At 53.9% G+C, this 15,762-nt stretch overlaps 3 protein-coding genes across 3 annotated transcripts; 1 reads left to right on the top strand and 2 right to left on the bottom strand.

Moving 5' to 3' along the window:
- Positions 1-1,787: 1,787 nt before the first annotated feature.
- On the bottom strand, positions 1,788-3,638 carry LRP88_07019 (U2 snRNP complex subunit CUS1; the record flags this gene model as incomplete). The annotated part of the gene is made up of 2 exons (XM_083243556.1): positions 1,788-3,512; positions 3,564-3,638. The coding sequence occupies 2 exons, from the start codon at positions 3,636-3,638 to the stop codon at positions 1,788-1,790; spliced, it is 1,800 nt and encodes a 599-aa protein (XP_083100780.1).
- A 1,069-nt stretch (positions 3,639-4,707) lies between these two features.
- LRP88_07018 (triose-phosphate transporter family-domain-containing protein) lies at positions 4,708-6,353 on the top strand (the record flags this gene model as incomplete). Its single annotated transcript, XM_083243555.1, has 2 exons — positions 4,708-4,971; positions 5,076-6,353. 2 exons carry the CDS (start codon positions 4,708-4,710, stop codon positions 6,351-6,353), a joined length of 1,542 nt encoding a protein of 513 aa, XP_083100779.1.
- A 483-nt stretch (positions 6,354-6,836) lies between these two features.
- LRP88_07017 (Mus7/MMS22 family-domain-containing protein) lies at positions 6,837-15,355 on the bottom strand (the record flags this gene model as incomplete). Its single annotated transcript, XM_083243554.1, has 4 exons — positions 6,837-7,757; positions 7,813-8,208; positions 8,264-8,383; positions 8,849-15,355. The coding sequence occupies 4 exons, from the start codon at positions 15,353-15,355 to the stop codon at positions 6,837-6,839; spliced, it is 7,944 nt and encodes a 2,647-aa protein (XP_083100778.1).
- Positions 15,356-15,762: the final 407 nt, after the last annotated feature.

The raw sequence follows: 15,762 nt of genomic DNA, 5'->3' as shown, positions 1-15,762 counted from the left end.
TCCTCTCCATGAATAGATCGACCAGCATCAATGGCCTCGCCGCCTGGGTCATCTAAAATTCACCTAGATAAATTGGAAACCGCTAAAATCGAATTAGTTTCCGGGGCATTATGCTTCGAGTTCTGCCACGTCCCTATCCATCGCATCTCAGGTAAGTCGACTAGCATCCCAGCATTATGAGCCAAGTATTATCCAACTTGAGTGATTGCACGGATTCCGTCTCCAGGGACTTTCAACATATCAAGTAAGCACCTTGTTCCTATCATTTCAGGTTTCTTGATGCCAACATGGACGAGCATTTCCGTTCCCACTTTCGCATGTTCTCGGTTGTCATGACGAGAACCAGAGGCACTTCCACCATCAATATCATCGTGAATAACACGGTCGCAAGCACTTTCATTACCACATATCTCAAAATAAACCGACCCAAAGACGTTCTGGTCTTGAAGCATCTCTCAACGTCCTGGTCCCACGAGTGTTGGGGCCCTATGCATGCTGCCTTCCCTCCATGTCAAGGATCATGGCATTGCTTCTACCCTTCGACGCTGGCAGGGTTGAGTTAGGCTACCAGTCCATCTTCATTAAATACCCTTGAATGCATCTATGCTCCATACTTCGGCACATAGACTGTGTATGACGCGAGCTTGTGGTTCCCGAAATGCTTCCCCTGCAATATGGAGGAGACGCTGCTAGGGATTGGCAAGCCAAGGGGTTTCACTAACGATAAGCTGTAGGCATATAAGAGTGCTCTGGACTTATTTCTGTCCGGTAACTGGTATCACGGCATTGCAAGTTGATGCCTTAGCTGCGCTTTGGCCCAGAAACGTCTCAACACAACCGAGGTCGCACGAGGCCGGTTGAGGGTAAGGAACACACACTGGCTCCATTGAAGCAGGCTTTGGACCCGGCAACAACAATACAGCATGATATTTCTCAAAAGAGGCTACTGAATATACACATCAATCTCTCACCCCAAGCATCAAACCCACCGAATCCGAGAGAGGGTCGATCTCGGACTTCCATAGGAGGCAACCAGCGTCTCGTGACCTCACTCGATATAACAGCTGAGTGGTGCCTATACAAGTACGTAATCTACTTTACCTTGATGACTATACCAAACGCAAATGACTGACTCGGAAGGTGAAAGATGGGATTTCAATGGGATCTTCTAGACCACTAATGGTTCACCTAGTCTTGAACTCCACGAAGAATGAAGTCGGCAGCTTGACCAACTGGAGCCAAGGCGCTCCCTTGATGCCCATATTCAACTCGATACAGGGAGCTGGTCCTCAAGATGGCTCGATATCTTGAGTATTTTGCCTCCTCGGCCGAGGTTGCTCAAACTCTAAGTGTGGCTGACGATTAGGTACCGCTGATTTGACAGCCTCTACAAAGGGTGTCTTACATGGCAGCCTCGTTTATCTCCAGGCTTCTCGATCCTGGATGCAACGCTGGATACCCAGTTCAGGTCGCCGCCGAATGAGTCGATCATAGTCCTCGATGCTTCTAGCTGAAGACGGAACGTAAATCAGGGTGATACGAGGACCTGGCCCAAACCCTACCACCCGACGCTCCATGGAAAGGCATCTTCAACATGTTTGATATTTACACTACTTCCATACCTCGAGTGCACTTTTCAAACCTCAACAAGCATGGTATTTGTCCTATTCTTGCCATTAAACGGCATCGCAAAAGAAATAAACGCCAGCCAAGACCCGGCTCCGGCCCAGCACCCATGATACAGATTCACCACCAGCCAACCCGCTCCAAGCTCGACTATCAGTACATTAATATCTCCTGCCTTCCCTTCTCTTCTCGTTCCGCTCCGCCTCCGTCTTCTGCCTCTTTCGACTCTCCTGGGCGATCATCTCGCTCAGGTCATCGTCGTACGCCCACTTGGCACCGAGGCCCTCCTCCTTCTTGCCCTCATCGAACTTGCGCCGCAGGTCATCCTTGCTGATGCCGTCATTCTGGTGTAGTGAGTCCACGTCGAGGGCCACGTCAATGTCGCCAGGCTTCTTGCGTTTGCGGGAGTCGTCATCGGCGCCCAGAACCGGCATGCCTGATCGTTGCGCTTGCTTGAGGTCATAGACACGGTCGCTACCAAAGAAGCCTTCAGCGCGGACTTGGCGCTCGGGCAAGATGGTGTAGGCGGACCGGGGAGCGCTCGACTCCTCTGTGTCGTAGCCGCGGCGCTCCTTGCGGAGATCCATTTCTCCGGCAATAGATGTCTCGACTCCTTGGCCGTAGTCAGGCTGTACTGTGCTGGCATAACCGCCAGGAGTCTCAAGGCCACTCGGTGTCTCCAAGCCACCGGCTGTGTCCTCCTCTTCCTCTTCCTCCTCTTCTTCGTCTGACTCCTCCTCCTCCTCGGACTCTTCTTCACGGGGTTGTAGCTCACCCCAGAGGGTGCGCTCAACAGGCTCACCGGCAGCTGCTGCTGCTTGAGCCCCTGACTGGCCCTGTCCGCCGCTCTGACCAGTGAGGCCAAACACGTCACCACCGAACAGGGGGCGGTTGAACTCGTCAACTGGTGGTTTGCCCCAGCCGCCGGGGTGGAAGCCCCATGAACCTCCTGAGGGTGGTGGCGCATTCAGACCGGGGATTTTTAGCGTAGGATAGGAAGGAGGAGGGCCAAATCTTTGTTGGTTGATAAGCCAGGGTGGCGGTGCGCCAGGAGGCATTCCCAGGGCTTCCTTTGTGTTTTCACTCAGGTCACCAGGGCGGAAATGTTGATAATCGACCTCAGTCTCCTTGCCCTCGTAGTACACCTCACCAAATCGCGTCAACTCAGGCTTGGTCTGGAAGCGGAAGAAGGCGTCGTAGAGCTTCTGGTAGTCAATGTCGAGCTTTCCCATCTTGGGGGCGACACGTTCGCGCTGCTTCTGCTTCAATGACTGCTCGGCTTGCTTCTCGAGGACGGCGTCGCGCATCTCGGTGATGCCGGTCTCGGCGATGAAGGTGGGGAGACGGAAGGGCGGCTTCTCAATACCCCTCTTGGAGGAGAGGTATTCTCGCTTCAGGGACCAGTGGGTTGGGACCGGTACCACGTTTCGCTGAGCCTTGATCTGGACGAGCAGGCGGGGATCCGATGATGAAACATCTTGCCACTCGACCACCTCGGGGATCTTGACCAAAGCCTTGAGCTCGGCGATGGAGAGCTTGTTGAGCTGCTTCCTCTTCTTCTTGGACATCTTGGGCTGGGCGGACTCCTCATCTTCGTCGGGGATATCGTCGTCGTCGTCGAAAAACACGGTCCCTTGGTTTCCGGCATTGGCCTCCTTGGCAACCTCATCTTCGTCCATAGACGCGCCGAACTTGCTGAAGATGTCCTTGTACATCGCAAAGACCGGGTCCTCCTCCAGACTATCGTCAAGAATCAGAGCATCGACAGGGGCGACTTCCGACTCGGGCTTATCCTTGACTTGGAGATCCGACGCGGATTCGGTGGCGGATTCATCTTCTTTCGGCTTGGAGTCATCGGTGGCCTCTTCGGTCTTGGTAGCGGCAGCCTGCGTCGCGTCAGTATACGATCGAGGGAGAGACAGATTGGATGATCGCACCTCTGCTTGCGCCTTCTTCTGCTCCTTCTTCTTTGCCCTCCGCATCTGGTTCTTGGTCATCTTTGGGGCCGCCATGGCGAATGTGGATTGGCGACAAAGTCGTCGCGACGAGGAACTGGTTTCGGCCCGCGGCGGGATTGGAGACCTGGGTGGTGAGCTGGAACAGGGCGTAGAAGGCAGCGAGGGTGATGATGAACTGCTTCGGGTCCCTTCCCATTCCCGAATATGTGACGAGGCGCCCGATCGTGTGTCAAGGAGGCGATGGAATGATTTCGAGGTCGATGCGCCAGAGGCTGATGCTCCAGGTCTGGTGCTGGTGCTGGTGCTTTGAGGTGGAGTCTCGTTTTGCGCGACTCGTCGATGGGCAACTTCCCCAAGAAAAAAATGTCGACGCGCTGCCCGCGCGGCTGTAGCTCGCTATCAGCTTATCGTGATTAGCGCAATACCGCGGCTATCGGGACAACCGCGGCTAGAGCTGACGCGCCACGTAACCCAACCCCTCCCCCCCTTGTCTAACTTGTCCCCCTGTAGATAACCCCCGTGGCCCCCGAAGTTGCAGTTTATCTGTCTTCGATTCGTATGGAGCTTGGCGCCCCTTTGGTTTAATTATAGCCTTGGTATGCCCGCCCGCTTTGACGTGTGAAAGGTCATCCATTCCATAATTAATCGCAGTTGGTTGTGGTTGCATCGTCGCAGCAAAAGCAGCTTCCTTCTCTCTCTTCGTATCCGATCTTGGATCCGATCACCAGTCAGGGTCACGAGCAATTGCGACGTTCCCAGACGTTTTCGGAAGCCATCCCGCTTTTCTTACTTCTATTTGTCTTGGATCTCGTCTCCAAGGTCTCGGACGGACCCGGCCTCGTCATCTAACAACCAACATCTCACCTGCTTCGTTTTGTTCGATAAGCAATGAGTAAACGGATTCCTTGACGACATTACGTTTCTCCTGCTATCTTCCCTCGTCGCTCGTTATCGAATCACGCTCTCGCCGTTGGCTGTGTGGCCTCTCTGGTTCACAGCTCTAACCTCCAACTCCTCGACCATCTCTCTCGTTGCGCCTCGTTAGACGACGTCTCCTGGTCATCATCTCGCGAACCGTCCAATCTCGTCCCTCTCCCCGAGACCCCCCGCGGTCCGTCCTGTGATGGAAAAGTTCCCCGACTTCATCGACACGCCCGTGGGCAACTCGCGATCGCCGAGCCCTCGAAACCCTCCCGGCTGGTCCAACGGCGCGCCGCCTCGCCCCTCGGATCGATGGCTCCCCGTCTCGACGGGCTCCCACAGGCACAACCGCCAGAAGAGCCTCACTGACGCTATCCGCACAATACGCGCCCGCAATGGCAGCGTCAGCCAGAACGCCCAGGAGATCGCCGATGCCCTGCGCGCTCCCGTCTCTCCAAAGCTCGTCGTACGCCCATCTCCCCCCGTCCTACCTTGATCCCGTCTCGAGTCTCCAAGATCTCGAGGCCAAGACCTCTCCTCAAGTGCTAACCTGCATGTTGCACTACGCAGATCCTGTGCCTGCTGTGGTACACCTCGTCTGCCCTCACAAACACCTCGTCAAAGTCGATCCTCATCGCCTTTAACAAGCCTGCGACACTGACCCTCGTCCAATTCGCCTTTGTCTCGTCGCTATGTGTCTTCATGGCATGGCTTGCCGTTCTCTTCCCCGTTTTGCGAACCAAGATCACAGCTCTCAAACACCCGATTCGAAAACCGACGCGCGAGGTCATCACGACTACTCTCCCCCTGTCTGCCTTCATGATCGGTGGTCACCTTCTCAGTTCCACGGCCACCTCCAAGATTCCCGTATCGCTCGTCCACACCATCAAGGGTCTCTCGCCCCTCTTTACCGTTCTCGCTTATAGAATCGTGTACGACATCCGCTACCCCAAGGCGACCTATCTGTCTCTCATCCCTCTGACGGTTGGTGTAATGTTGGCATGCTCTGGCAAGGCGAAGTATGGCGGAGAGCTCAGCGGTGTTATTCACGCTCTCCTAGCCACAATGATCTTCGTCACTCAAAATATCTTCTCCAAGTACCTGTTCAACGAGGCTGCCAAGGCCGAGGCTGAGGCTCCAAACAGCCGGTCAAAGAAGCTGGACAAGCTCAACCTGCTCTGCTATTCCTCTGGTCTGGCTTTCATCATCACCTTGCCCATTTGGTTTTGGTCCGAGGGATTCGCTCTGCTGAAGAACTTTTACCACGAAGGCTCGATCGACTTGTCCGAGCAACCCAATTCCATGGATCACGGTCGACTGACGCTCGAGTTTGTCTTCAACGGCGTGTTTCACTTTGGCCAGAACATCCTCGCCTTCATCCTTCTCTCGATGGTCTCTCCCGTCACGTATTCAGTCGCCAGTCTGATTAAGCGTGTCTTTGTCATTGTCATGGCCATCCTCTGGTTCCGAAGCCCCACGACGCCCATCCAGGCCGTTGGTATCGCCCTCACATTCTTGGGACTGTATCTGTACGACCGAACGAAGGGGGGCAACAAGGCGGACCACAAGGCCCAAACGATGACAGATTCCAACAAGACTTCAATATTGCCCATCTCTAACAAGGGGATACGCCCGATTGTGGCCTCCCCCCTGAGCACTGAGGTCAACCCCCACCCTTACCACGAGGGCTACTATGGCCGCGACGCCTCCTCAGACGACTCGAAGAAGACGGACGACAGCGGTAGCCGTAACCGCGGTCGTGTCAACAGCAACGGAGGCTGGCTTCCTCCAGGCACCAAGCAGGAAGACACATGGCGGACTGGAGACAAGATCGCCGGTGTCTCATGATGGAGACAGAGAAACCTCCCCCTAGGTTTTGAAGTTTTGGGTTCCTCTTCTCCGTCGGTTTTTCGGCGTTTCTAATTGATTAACCTCTTTTATTTTCAACAACAAAAAGAATGGAGCTGGGATCTTTGTTTGAAAGAAGGGATGTTGTGCTTTTTTTTTCTCGTCCGGATATCTAGACTACCTATGGACGTGGACCGCTTTTTGTATGACATATCATGGATTGGCGTTTTTCTTGAGACGCAGGAATGGATTGATGGACGGACGGATGGATGGGATATGCTCTTTCAGCTCCTCTCAGGAGGCGCTTGATGATGCACTGTATCATTACGTGGATATGGAATGTGGACGTTTTTTGATAGACGGGATACGGTTCGCAGCTCATGCAATACATGAATGATATGGAATAATCTCAGGGGTAGATGTGACAAGATGATGATGAGGTATTAGAGATGCTGATGTCGTCTTCACATCAGGCATTAGTAATTAATCTATCAGCCACTCCTCCACCTCGACCCCTATGCTCCTCCCTATGCCTCGTATCACCTCCCATGCAACATTGATCCTCCACTTGCCACCACGATCCATGACATCTCCGGCGCCACCCACACGGGTCAGTAATCGCAGACTTGCAAGTGTTGAGATGGCCATGCCCACGTCACAGTCTAGACCAGCTGCTCCCACCGCTGTGCCGTCTGCCCACTCAGTTCTCACAGCTGTAAAGATGGCCATCATGCGTTCCAAGACAAAAGCGTGGGCACCGAGTAGTTTCCGTGCGATTTTGCGGTGCTTGGTACGAGAGGGCCCCCTTGCAACTATGCCGCCACGCCGTCGCTTTCGCCCATGATTATATGTAGAAAAGAGTGTGAGATCGTGACGAGTAGCGTTGTGGGAGGCGAGATAGGCGGCGAGGAGGAGGAGACGAGCCGTGGTAGGGAGGAGATTTGTGATTTCTGTGGCTGAAGCTGAGGGTCTCGTAGTCGCAATAGCATCGGCAGGCTTATCCTTTAGCCTAACCGAGACGATACTCGGGTTCAGAAGAGACTCGTCCTGAAAGTGCACCCTCCCTGCGATGAGCAGCTTGGAAAACTCCTTGGGTGTGTGCGTGCCCGCCAGAATCGGCGCTGTGAACCGCGGCCAGAGAGCATGGCAGCTGTGGCGGAAGGAAGGGAGCGTTCGGGAGGCCGATTTCGTTAGAGAGTCGTGAACGGCAGCGCAGAAGCGTGTCCAGAGATCTGACGTCTCTTGTTGCGAGTGCCCCAGAATGGGACTTGGTGGTGTGAGGGAGAGGATGCGGACGAATTCGGCTTTGGCGTAGGGAGGGAAGTTGAGGTGTGCTGATGTAGGTGATCGTAGGAAGCCGGCGGGAGGAGACGTGACGATGAAGACGCAGGTAAGGCGAGGGATCTAGATGGGTTAGCTTCCACTCCATATGTCCAATGTATAACATGTAGCAACTCACAATCTCGGACAGCCGTGCCAGAGCCGGTAGCAAGGTAGGAGGCGCATCCCTCTGCCCATCAATAGCATCCAACACCAACATAAACCTCCACCTAGGATCCCTCTCAGGATACCCAACCATCTTGACCATCTCAACCGTCAGCTGCGCCAGCGTCTCGCACCGCCGCGGCACATCCTCCCACTCGAGCGCCTTGGCCACCTCCCCGACGATGCGTTCAAACAGGTGCCGCCCCGTGATGCACTGCACAGAGTTGACTACGGCGGCTTGGAGACCGCCCGACTCGGCGTCGGCGTTGACGCTGGTGACGAGTTGGGAGACGAGCTGGGTCACGATGGCGGATTTACCTGTTGCTGTTGCGCCGTGGACGACGAGGTTTCGACAGGGAGCTGCATCGGGCTGTAGAGACGGTCAGCTTTGGTGATATCGTGAAGAGGTAGCTTGGTCAACATACATGGAGAAGCGTTGCTAGGGATCGGATCTGGTGTTCGCGACAGGGAAAGGATTGGAATAACGGGGTCAAGATGACCTCGTCAGGAAGACGAAAGAGGGACGACATGGTTGTCTCCCTATTCTGACGAGGAATGACTGTTTTGGATGGAATTGGTTGGTGTTGAAGTTGTCAAGGTCGCCCCCAAGCGCCTCGAGGATCAAGGGGAGACGCGTTTGGCGCGTCTGTAGGCAGGTACGTCACTCGGGAAATTCTCGGCCGAGTCATGGACTTGGAGACTAACCATCACATCAACTCTGACAACTTCTCTCTTCTCACAGATAATATTTGGAAATGAATTTAATTAAATTCATTGTACAAGTTTTTGGTCAACTCTTAGATTCTTTTAGGCAAAACTATATGCCGTCAAACGCCCCAATCCAGTGGTATACTTTATACAAACCACATGCATACCTATCGTCTAAAAGCATCATTCCCCAACGCCTAACTATGCCATGCTCTTCAAAACAATAAAACACATGTATACGGCCTCGTACTCGTCGACTCTTCCCCAAACACTTCATCCCACCAGTGGTTCCATGTTCTCACCCGCTCGTACAAGTCCTTCACCAACACCCAGTCCTGCCAAACCGGTGCAGCTGTCCCCTGTCCGGACTGTGTTGAAGGGAACCCTCGTCCTTTTCCGGGGGCTTGAATAGTGATCTTGGTTCCCGTTGTGACCCAGTTCCTTCGCACGTCGTTAACAATGTTGTCGGCGAAACTCTTGGCATGTTCATCAACTTGGGGCGTCCTGGTTGTCGGTCTTCGGAAACCCGAAAGAAGGAGCCCTGCGTCGAGCGAGTAGTCCTCAAGTTCCATCGTCTCCAATATGTATGACTCGGCTCTAGCGAATCCAGACCTTGCCTCCTTGAGCAACAGAGTGATATCCTCCCAAGACTCGCAAGTTGCCTGCGATAAAGCCAGGCCTCGAACGGACAGCCAGATGTAGTTCGACATTGATAGCAACTGTGTAATCAAGTGTACCCTCTCAGCTTCCAGTGGCCCGCTGTTTTGGCCAAGTTGATTCAGACAACCGACAAGAGCCTGCAGCGTGACGAGTAGATGAGGTGTGTCAGCTTCAGACAGTACGTGGGGAAGAGCATTCTGAGTCAACAGTACTCGGAGCGCCTCCACATAAACGTCAATCATCGGATAAGCAGAACTCTCAGCAACCGCTGCATGTATCATGGCTGGCACCATCTTGCCCAGGATGAACCACATGATACCCGGATTCTCCATCCCTTTGCGCAGCAGTACAACCTCATCTCGCAGCTTGTCATTGATCAAGGACATCTTGAAGTTGTTGAAGAGGAAGAAGAAGAGTTGGTGAGCGACCCTTGTGTCGCCCTCGCCCAGTCGAAGCCCATAAGACATCATACCAGCCACCTGGAGCTGGGGATCTTGAACCGAGGGTGAATACTCTTTGCTGATCTGGTAGAAGAAGTCGTCAACTGTGCAAATCTCGGATCCGTGAGCCCTGATGAGGGAGATGATGTCTCGGATGAAAACCACATAATCATGATGTTCCGATGCATCCTGGGCCACCGTTCGCAAGTCCCCCTTGATTCGCTGCATCACTGACTTTAGCGTTTTAGAGTGCTCCGAAAGGATGATCTTCCTGAGCGCCGGCCCAGCATCCCGCAGAGACCTGCGCATCCAGGATATCATGAATTCGAACAGGTCCCGGTTGGTGTTGTAGTCAGGGTTAATGGCTAGTCCGGTAACTGCTTCTGGGACAAAGTCTTTCTGCTGCCGCCGGAGCTCTTCTGCAAACTGGTTCTCATATGTCAGGTACCGCCGTGGTTTGACAATCGACAGTGCCCAGACATCTGACGGGGTGAAGCCAGCTTCGCTGAAATCATCAAACCCATGCTTGAGGAGCGTTGTCATGAACAAGACCAGTGATCGTCGTTGCTCGAGACTGATACTAACCGGCGCATCTTCAAATAGACCATACTTTCCATACTTGAACATGTCCGAAAGCCGTAGGAGGCCGCCGTTGATGAACCGTACTGCAAGCCTTGCTGATAGAGTAATGACCTGTTCGGTACACTGCGATTTTTCAATGGCCGAATTGTAGGACAATTGGCCCTCTTCGCGGGAAGATAGAATGCATCTTGCCATTGAAAAGTAGCTGCTCGACAGGTCATGGTCGAGTACCAGGATGGCATCGTCCGCCTGTGCCGAGTTCAGGATCTGACTCTCGCTCTGTTGGCTTTCCTCATCATCCTTGAACTCGTCGATACGAGACAGGAAAATCTCCAGAGTGGCCAGCGAGGCTTGAAGAATGGACCAGTCCAGTTGAGGAGGGCAGGTGCCAAAGTGCTTGAATACTTGCTGCAGTTGGAGGGTGTTCAGGGCAAAGGTGCCAGCCTCCAGATTTGGGGCATGTCTCATGACATCCAAAGAGGCCGTCACAGAGAGATGGAGCACATCCATCACGGCTGCCCTATTCATCGCTACCATGGCATCAAGCATATCACGGCTGACTGCTTTGCTCGAATCCTTAGACAAGGCCAAGAATTGCTGCTGCATATCCGACTGCACTGAATCAAACTGCGCCATCATGGCCTGGAAGAAGGTATTTCGCCACTGAATAAACGGTTTGAATGAGGTGGTTGCTTCACCGGATGAGATGATGAACCTCGCCAGCTGATTCCAGGCCCGTAGGTTGATCAAGCACGCCTCTTTGTGAGAGGTTGCGGGGGCCACAAGCCGCTCAATCAAGTGAGCGCCTGGGCGAAGGTCAGGTGGGGAGGCCCAAAACAGGGTGCAGAGGAGGTCGTGATGATTTCGCAGAGCAGCCAGGTCGCGTTCGTGGATTGTCTGTTCCTTGAGGAGTTGGCGGTTGTGGTTCGGCATCGTGCGAGCGACCAAGTTGCGGATGTCGTTGAGTGACCGGATTTCACTCAACTTCTTGATACTCAGAGCAACGAGCTTCAAGAAGATATGGAAGCACTTGTCGGCCTTTTCAACCGCCAACGAAGGTCTGCCGCCCAACTCTTCCAAGAATTTGGAAGACTGATATACCTCTTCATTGCGAAGATGGGCGAGATTCTGCGACCCAAAGAAGTCGAAGATAACGCCTATCACCGCCACGCACTTGCGCCAACCCCATTGCTGAACAAGATAGTGGCAGCGTCCAACCAAAGCACGGCAGTAGTTATTGAAGCTGGGGGATTGGCGAGGATTGTCCTTGTAGACCTGGAAAACCTTCTTCAGCAGCTTCTGGGGGAGTGCCCAGCCGTCAACAGCGGTATCATGCCTACTGCCAGCAATGAGGAGGCCCTTGTCATTGAACTCTGTGAGTGGGAGGAGAGCAAACATGTTCTTCCAGAGACGCTCATGATCGCTTGCGTCGATACTTGTGACAGCCTCAGGGGTGGCCATGACAGAATACATGACGTCCCAGAAGGACGACCGAGGAATCCGAGCTTGCTCGAGCGCCTTCATGACGGTGACCCAGGAATGAACAACTGGCATGTCGTCCCTCAAGCCTCGATCTCGTACCCGGGAATTTCCAAGATCATTGTATGCTTGCCTGAGTTGGTCCGTACCATTTATGATGAGCGACGAGATGGCGGTTTTGGACAAGTCCTTGAGCAGATCCTCCATTTGAAATTGCTCGCCCACCAAAGATGCGTCGTTCTGACACAGTTTCAGAGCCAGGAGGACATACAAGATCAATTGATCGTAGACGCTTGTAATTAGAGAATACCGAGGTTGTGTGGTGCCATCATGACGCCCCAGGAGGGCTTTAATGCGGCTGTTGAATCCACCAAACACCTCGAGCGTTCGACAGCCAAATGATTTGGCACTTGACTGTTCAGTGAGGCTAAGCGACTCCATCATGAATTTCAAGATGAATCTGGCCGCTCCTAGAACGAACATAGAGTCTGGGGGGTCTCCTTCTATCGTGATACGCTCCAGCTGATCAGCGATCGAGTCGAGAAGAACACCGAGCTCCGAAGACACTTGGGCATCCCAAGGCCCCCATCGGAGGACCTGGTCGCCAAAAGTGAATGATATCCGTGATCGGAGCTCACCCAGATGTTCGTGATGGGTCAACACTGACTCAAAAACACCGCGTCCAATCAACGTTGACTCGTGGAAGTAGACGCGAGAATCCAAGGGAAAGGTCTCAAAGTGATGAGTGTACTGGGTGCCATATGGCCCCAGACCCCGAAACTTCTCTCCATCTACCTCGACTGACTGGATAGGCTCGGGGATTGGGATGGTCTCAACCGGAATAGGATCATTCGCACGGCTGAATTTGGGTGCTTCAACATCAATGCGTTGGGGTTTCGTCCTCTTCCGGAAGCGTGACTTGCTCTGATCTGGAGGCGGTTCCTCAACAACACGAAGTGGCAGTGGGTTGTCTTCAGGTGGTGGGCTCGCAGGATAGTAGGTATCAGGGGCATTGTCGAATGTCAAGATGCTGGAAGCCGAAAGGTCGCCACGCTGTTTTCGATATAGTTGGTCAAGACGTCTCTTGGTTGTTCTAAAGGCGAAGCTGCTTGACTGGTCTGTTTCGTCCATTTCCAGTTGAGCCGGCCGTGCGACACCAGAACCGCTTCGAGCAAGGTTGGTATTGGTACGTGGCTGCTGCTTCGTTCGAGGTTGCGGTGCAGTGTTATCAGACTGGTATCTCACCGAGCCGGCCTGGCTGACCTGTTTTACAAGGCGGCGGGCTGGTCCTGCCGAGAGCATAGGCAATCGCCTTGAAGTTGACGAGCCATTTCCAGAAGTTTCACGTAAGGGTTGTTTCGATGCCCTCGGTTTTGTCTTCTTGGCTTTTCGGGCCGCAGTGACTGATGGGCGCTGAGCGATAGAGCCTGCCCTCCAATTGTTCAAGACAGACACAGCGTCGACATGGTCCTCTCTAGTGGCGAGTTGGATAACTTTCCTGCCTGGACTAGACCTGCCCATGTCCTGACGTCGAGTTGCAGACCGAGCGGCAATCTTGAGGAAACGAGGAGCGTCGGGCTCAACCACATCAAGGATGCTGAGTCGGGGGGCAGGCGGTCTGCCTCCATGTTTCCCTGTCCGTTTCTTTCCATGCTTCGACGTTTTGCGTGAGGTGGGCTGGCGATACTTCTTCTTCACAAGCTCAGTTGCAGACAGAGAACTGTCCTGTGATCCAGGAAACATGCTAGTAATTCGGGGTTGATGGGGGCCTCTTGGTGGAACACGCTTTCGTTGTGTTGGTGTTGTCTTGGGTCGTTTTTGCGATCCACGAAAGGATTCCGAGAGCTTCAACTGTCGTTTTCTTCCGGTAAACATGGGGTCAATGTGGTCATCCTCTACCACCGACGCCCCATCGTCAGAGAGTTCCTCTGGGACAAGAACCATCGGCTCCTCTTCAAGGACAAGCCGTGTCTGGTTGTGAAATACATCATCGGTGGTTTCCGGTGGTGGAGCAGGGGCTTCATCGTCAGAGTCTTCGAAGAAGATTTGGGGGGCTGTAGAAGTATGCGGTGATGCGATTCGTCTCTGAGCCACACCGCGCCGAATCTCTCGCTCCGGAGAATGGTGGACTGGGCGATTTTGGGTTGGCTTCTGAATTCTGTCACGGCCAGCTTGCTGATCCAGTCGAAGCCATGATGCGGGAAGGACGCCCCTGATTCGGCGTCCCACGGTGTTCACGAGTTCTGAGCCGCTCTCGGAGCCGCTCTTAGATTCCGTCTCGGATACAGAATCTTCGTCGTCTGGTTGAACACTGGTGTCTGGCTGGGCAAGTTCATCTTCAGAGTCGCTTGGAATGAGCAAGGCAGGCCGTCTGAAGAGGCGTGTGGAAGGTTGTTGGGAGGGCCGGTCTGCAGGCAACGATGTGGGAGGTTGAACATCGTGTTGAGGCTCCTCGCCACTTCGTCTCGAGCTGCGCTGTGCAGCAGGAGAGTCTGTAGTCCCCGGTACCAACCTGAGAGCTGATGCAGGCTCAAGGGGGTCGCTGTCAACAACATCGTATCTCTTACGCTTTCGCGTTGATGATCGGAGAGGAGAGGACTTTCTCTTCGCCCGCTGCTTTGTGGTTGAGATCGGGGGGCGCCTCAGTAGGTCTTTCAGGCTGGGAAGGTCGTCACCAGCCAAGCTTGTGTTCTCGGTGTCTCCTGCTGAGCTCGCCTGGCTACTAGGCCCAGCGCGATCGTTCAGGGGTGATGTCTTGGGAGGTGAGGGTGAGGGTATGTTGAGACTACCCAATCCATCCAGAAAGTCTTCCAGCCCTTTCAGCTGACTCTCGTCAGATACATCTGGGAGTTGTGACTCCTGACTGTCATCCTCGAAATCCTTGTCTTGCGAGGCCTCCTCAGCTTGCTGTCGGCGTCGCTTCTCTCCTTCGATAGCAAGTCTAAGGGGACGGACACCATGTTTCTTGAGAATGTTGGAGTAGTATGACATCTCAATGGCGTAGGGTCGCTCTTGAATCGGTTTCCGGGGCCGAAGAGAACGCTCGTAGCGAACAGCTGTTTGGCGGGCCGTCTCACGTTCATCGTCAAGGCCCAGTTCCTGGCTTTGCATAGGGGGAGGGTTGTCATCCACTTGGGGCAACGAGGACAAGGGTTGGGCAGACTCCTGACTGACGACAAGTCGAGGGGGTGGTGATGAACGCTCGACATAGCTTCTCGATATTTGGACGTCATTCGCGGGGTGGGAATCGGCATCTATCGCTGGGTGCTCAAGGCTGAGAGGGTCGATATCAAGCAGGTCGACATCGGAGTGTATGGACGATAGAGGCGAAGACAGTGGGGATACTGGATCAGAGATCAAGTCGACTGCATCGTCTGGTCTTGGCGTCGTATCGGGGATCCGTGAAGGCGTCTTTGTTGCAGGAGCAAGGTGATTCTGCCCTTGGGAGGAGTCGGGAACATCCCAGATGTCCTGTTCCTGCTCTTTCTGCGTGTTGCCTTCTATAGGTTCTTCCCTTTCGTCCTCATTTTCTATTTCGCTGGTCGTATTCGCAGGGGTAGGCTCAGGCAGGGACGGCAACTCCTGGCTCTCGAATCCATCCTCTTCCTCAGAATCTGGGACTTCTCCCAGTTCCTTCCAGTTGGTCATGGTCTGCGTATGGCATTATCCTGTTGAAGGCATATTCGGGGTCCGAATTCGGCTTCGGTCGTTGAAATTTATGCGTATATGGGAAATGTTCATGTAGGAAGAATCATGATTTCACCGTGATCGAGGTGGTTCAAGCTGGCGTAAAGTGGTTTCCCTGTTTGGCGTGGCGGGAACGCGGTTGGGAAACCGGGGAGACGCGTTCGGAGAGGAAGGCGCGCCAAGCCATGGAAGTCGATGTGGGGCCCAGTTCCGGGGAGCTTCAGCGCCGCATCCATCCCGTCCCATTGAGCCGGGCCATTCCGCTCTGAGGAGACTCGCCCCAATTATTCCGAGTTAAAGTCCAACGTCAACTCGTTTTTCATACTCAATTGTTCACTCAACGCTCGTCGAATAAATCTCTTTGCAAT

This window comes from Fusarium phalaenopsidis (genome assembly GCF_050370095.1).
Source record: "Fusarium phalaenopsidis strain FUZ10S chromosome Unknown contig_32298, whole genome shotgun sequence".
NCBI classification, from domain to species: Eukaryota; Fungi; Ascomycota; class Sordariomycetes; order Hypocreales; family Nectriaceae; genus Fusarium; species Fusarium phalaenopsidis.
The sequence above is the reverse complement of the archived record's forward strand: the minus strand, read 5'-3'. Positions and strand labels throughout refer to the sequence as shown.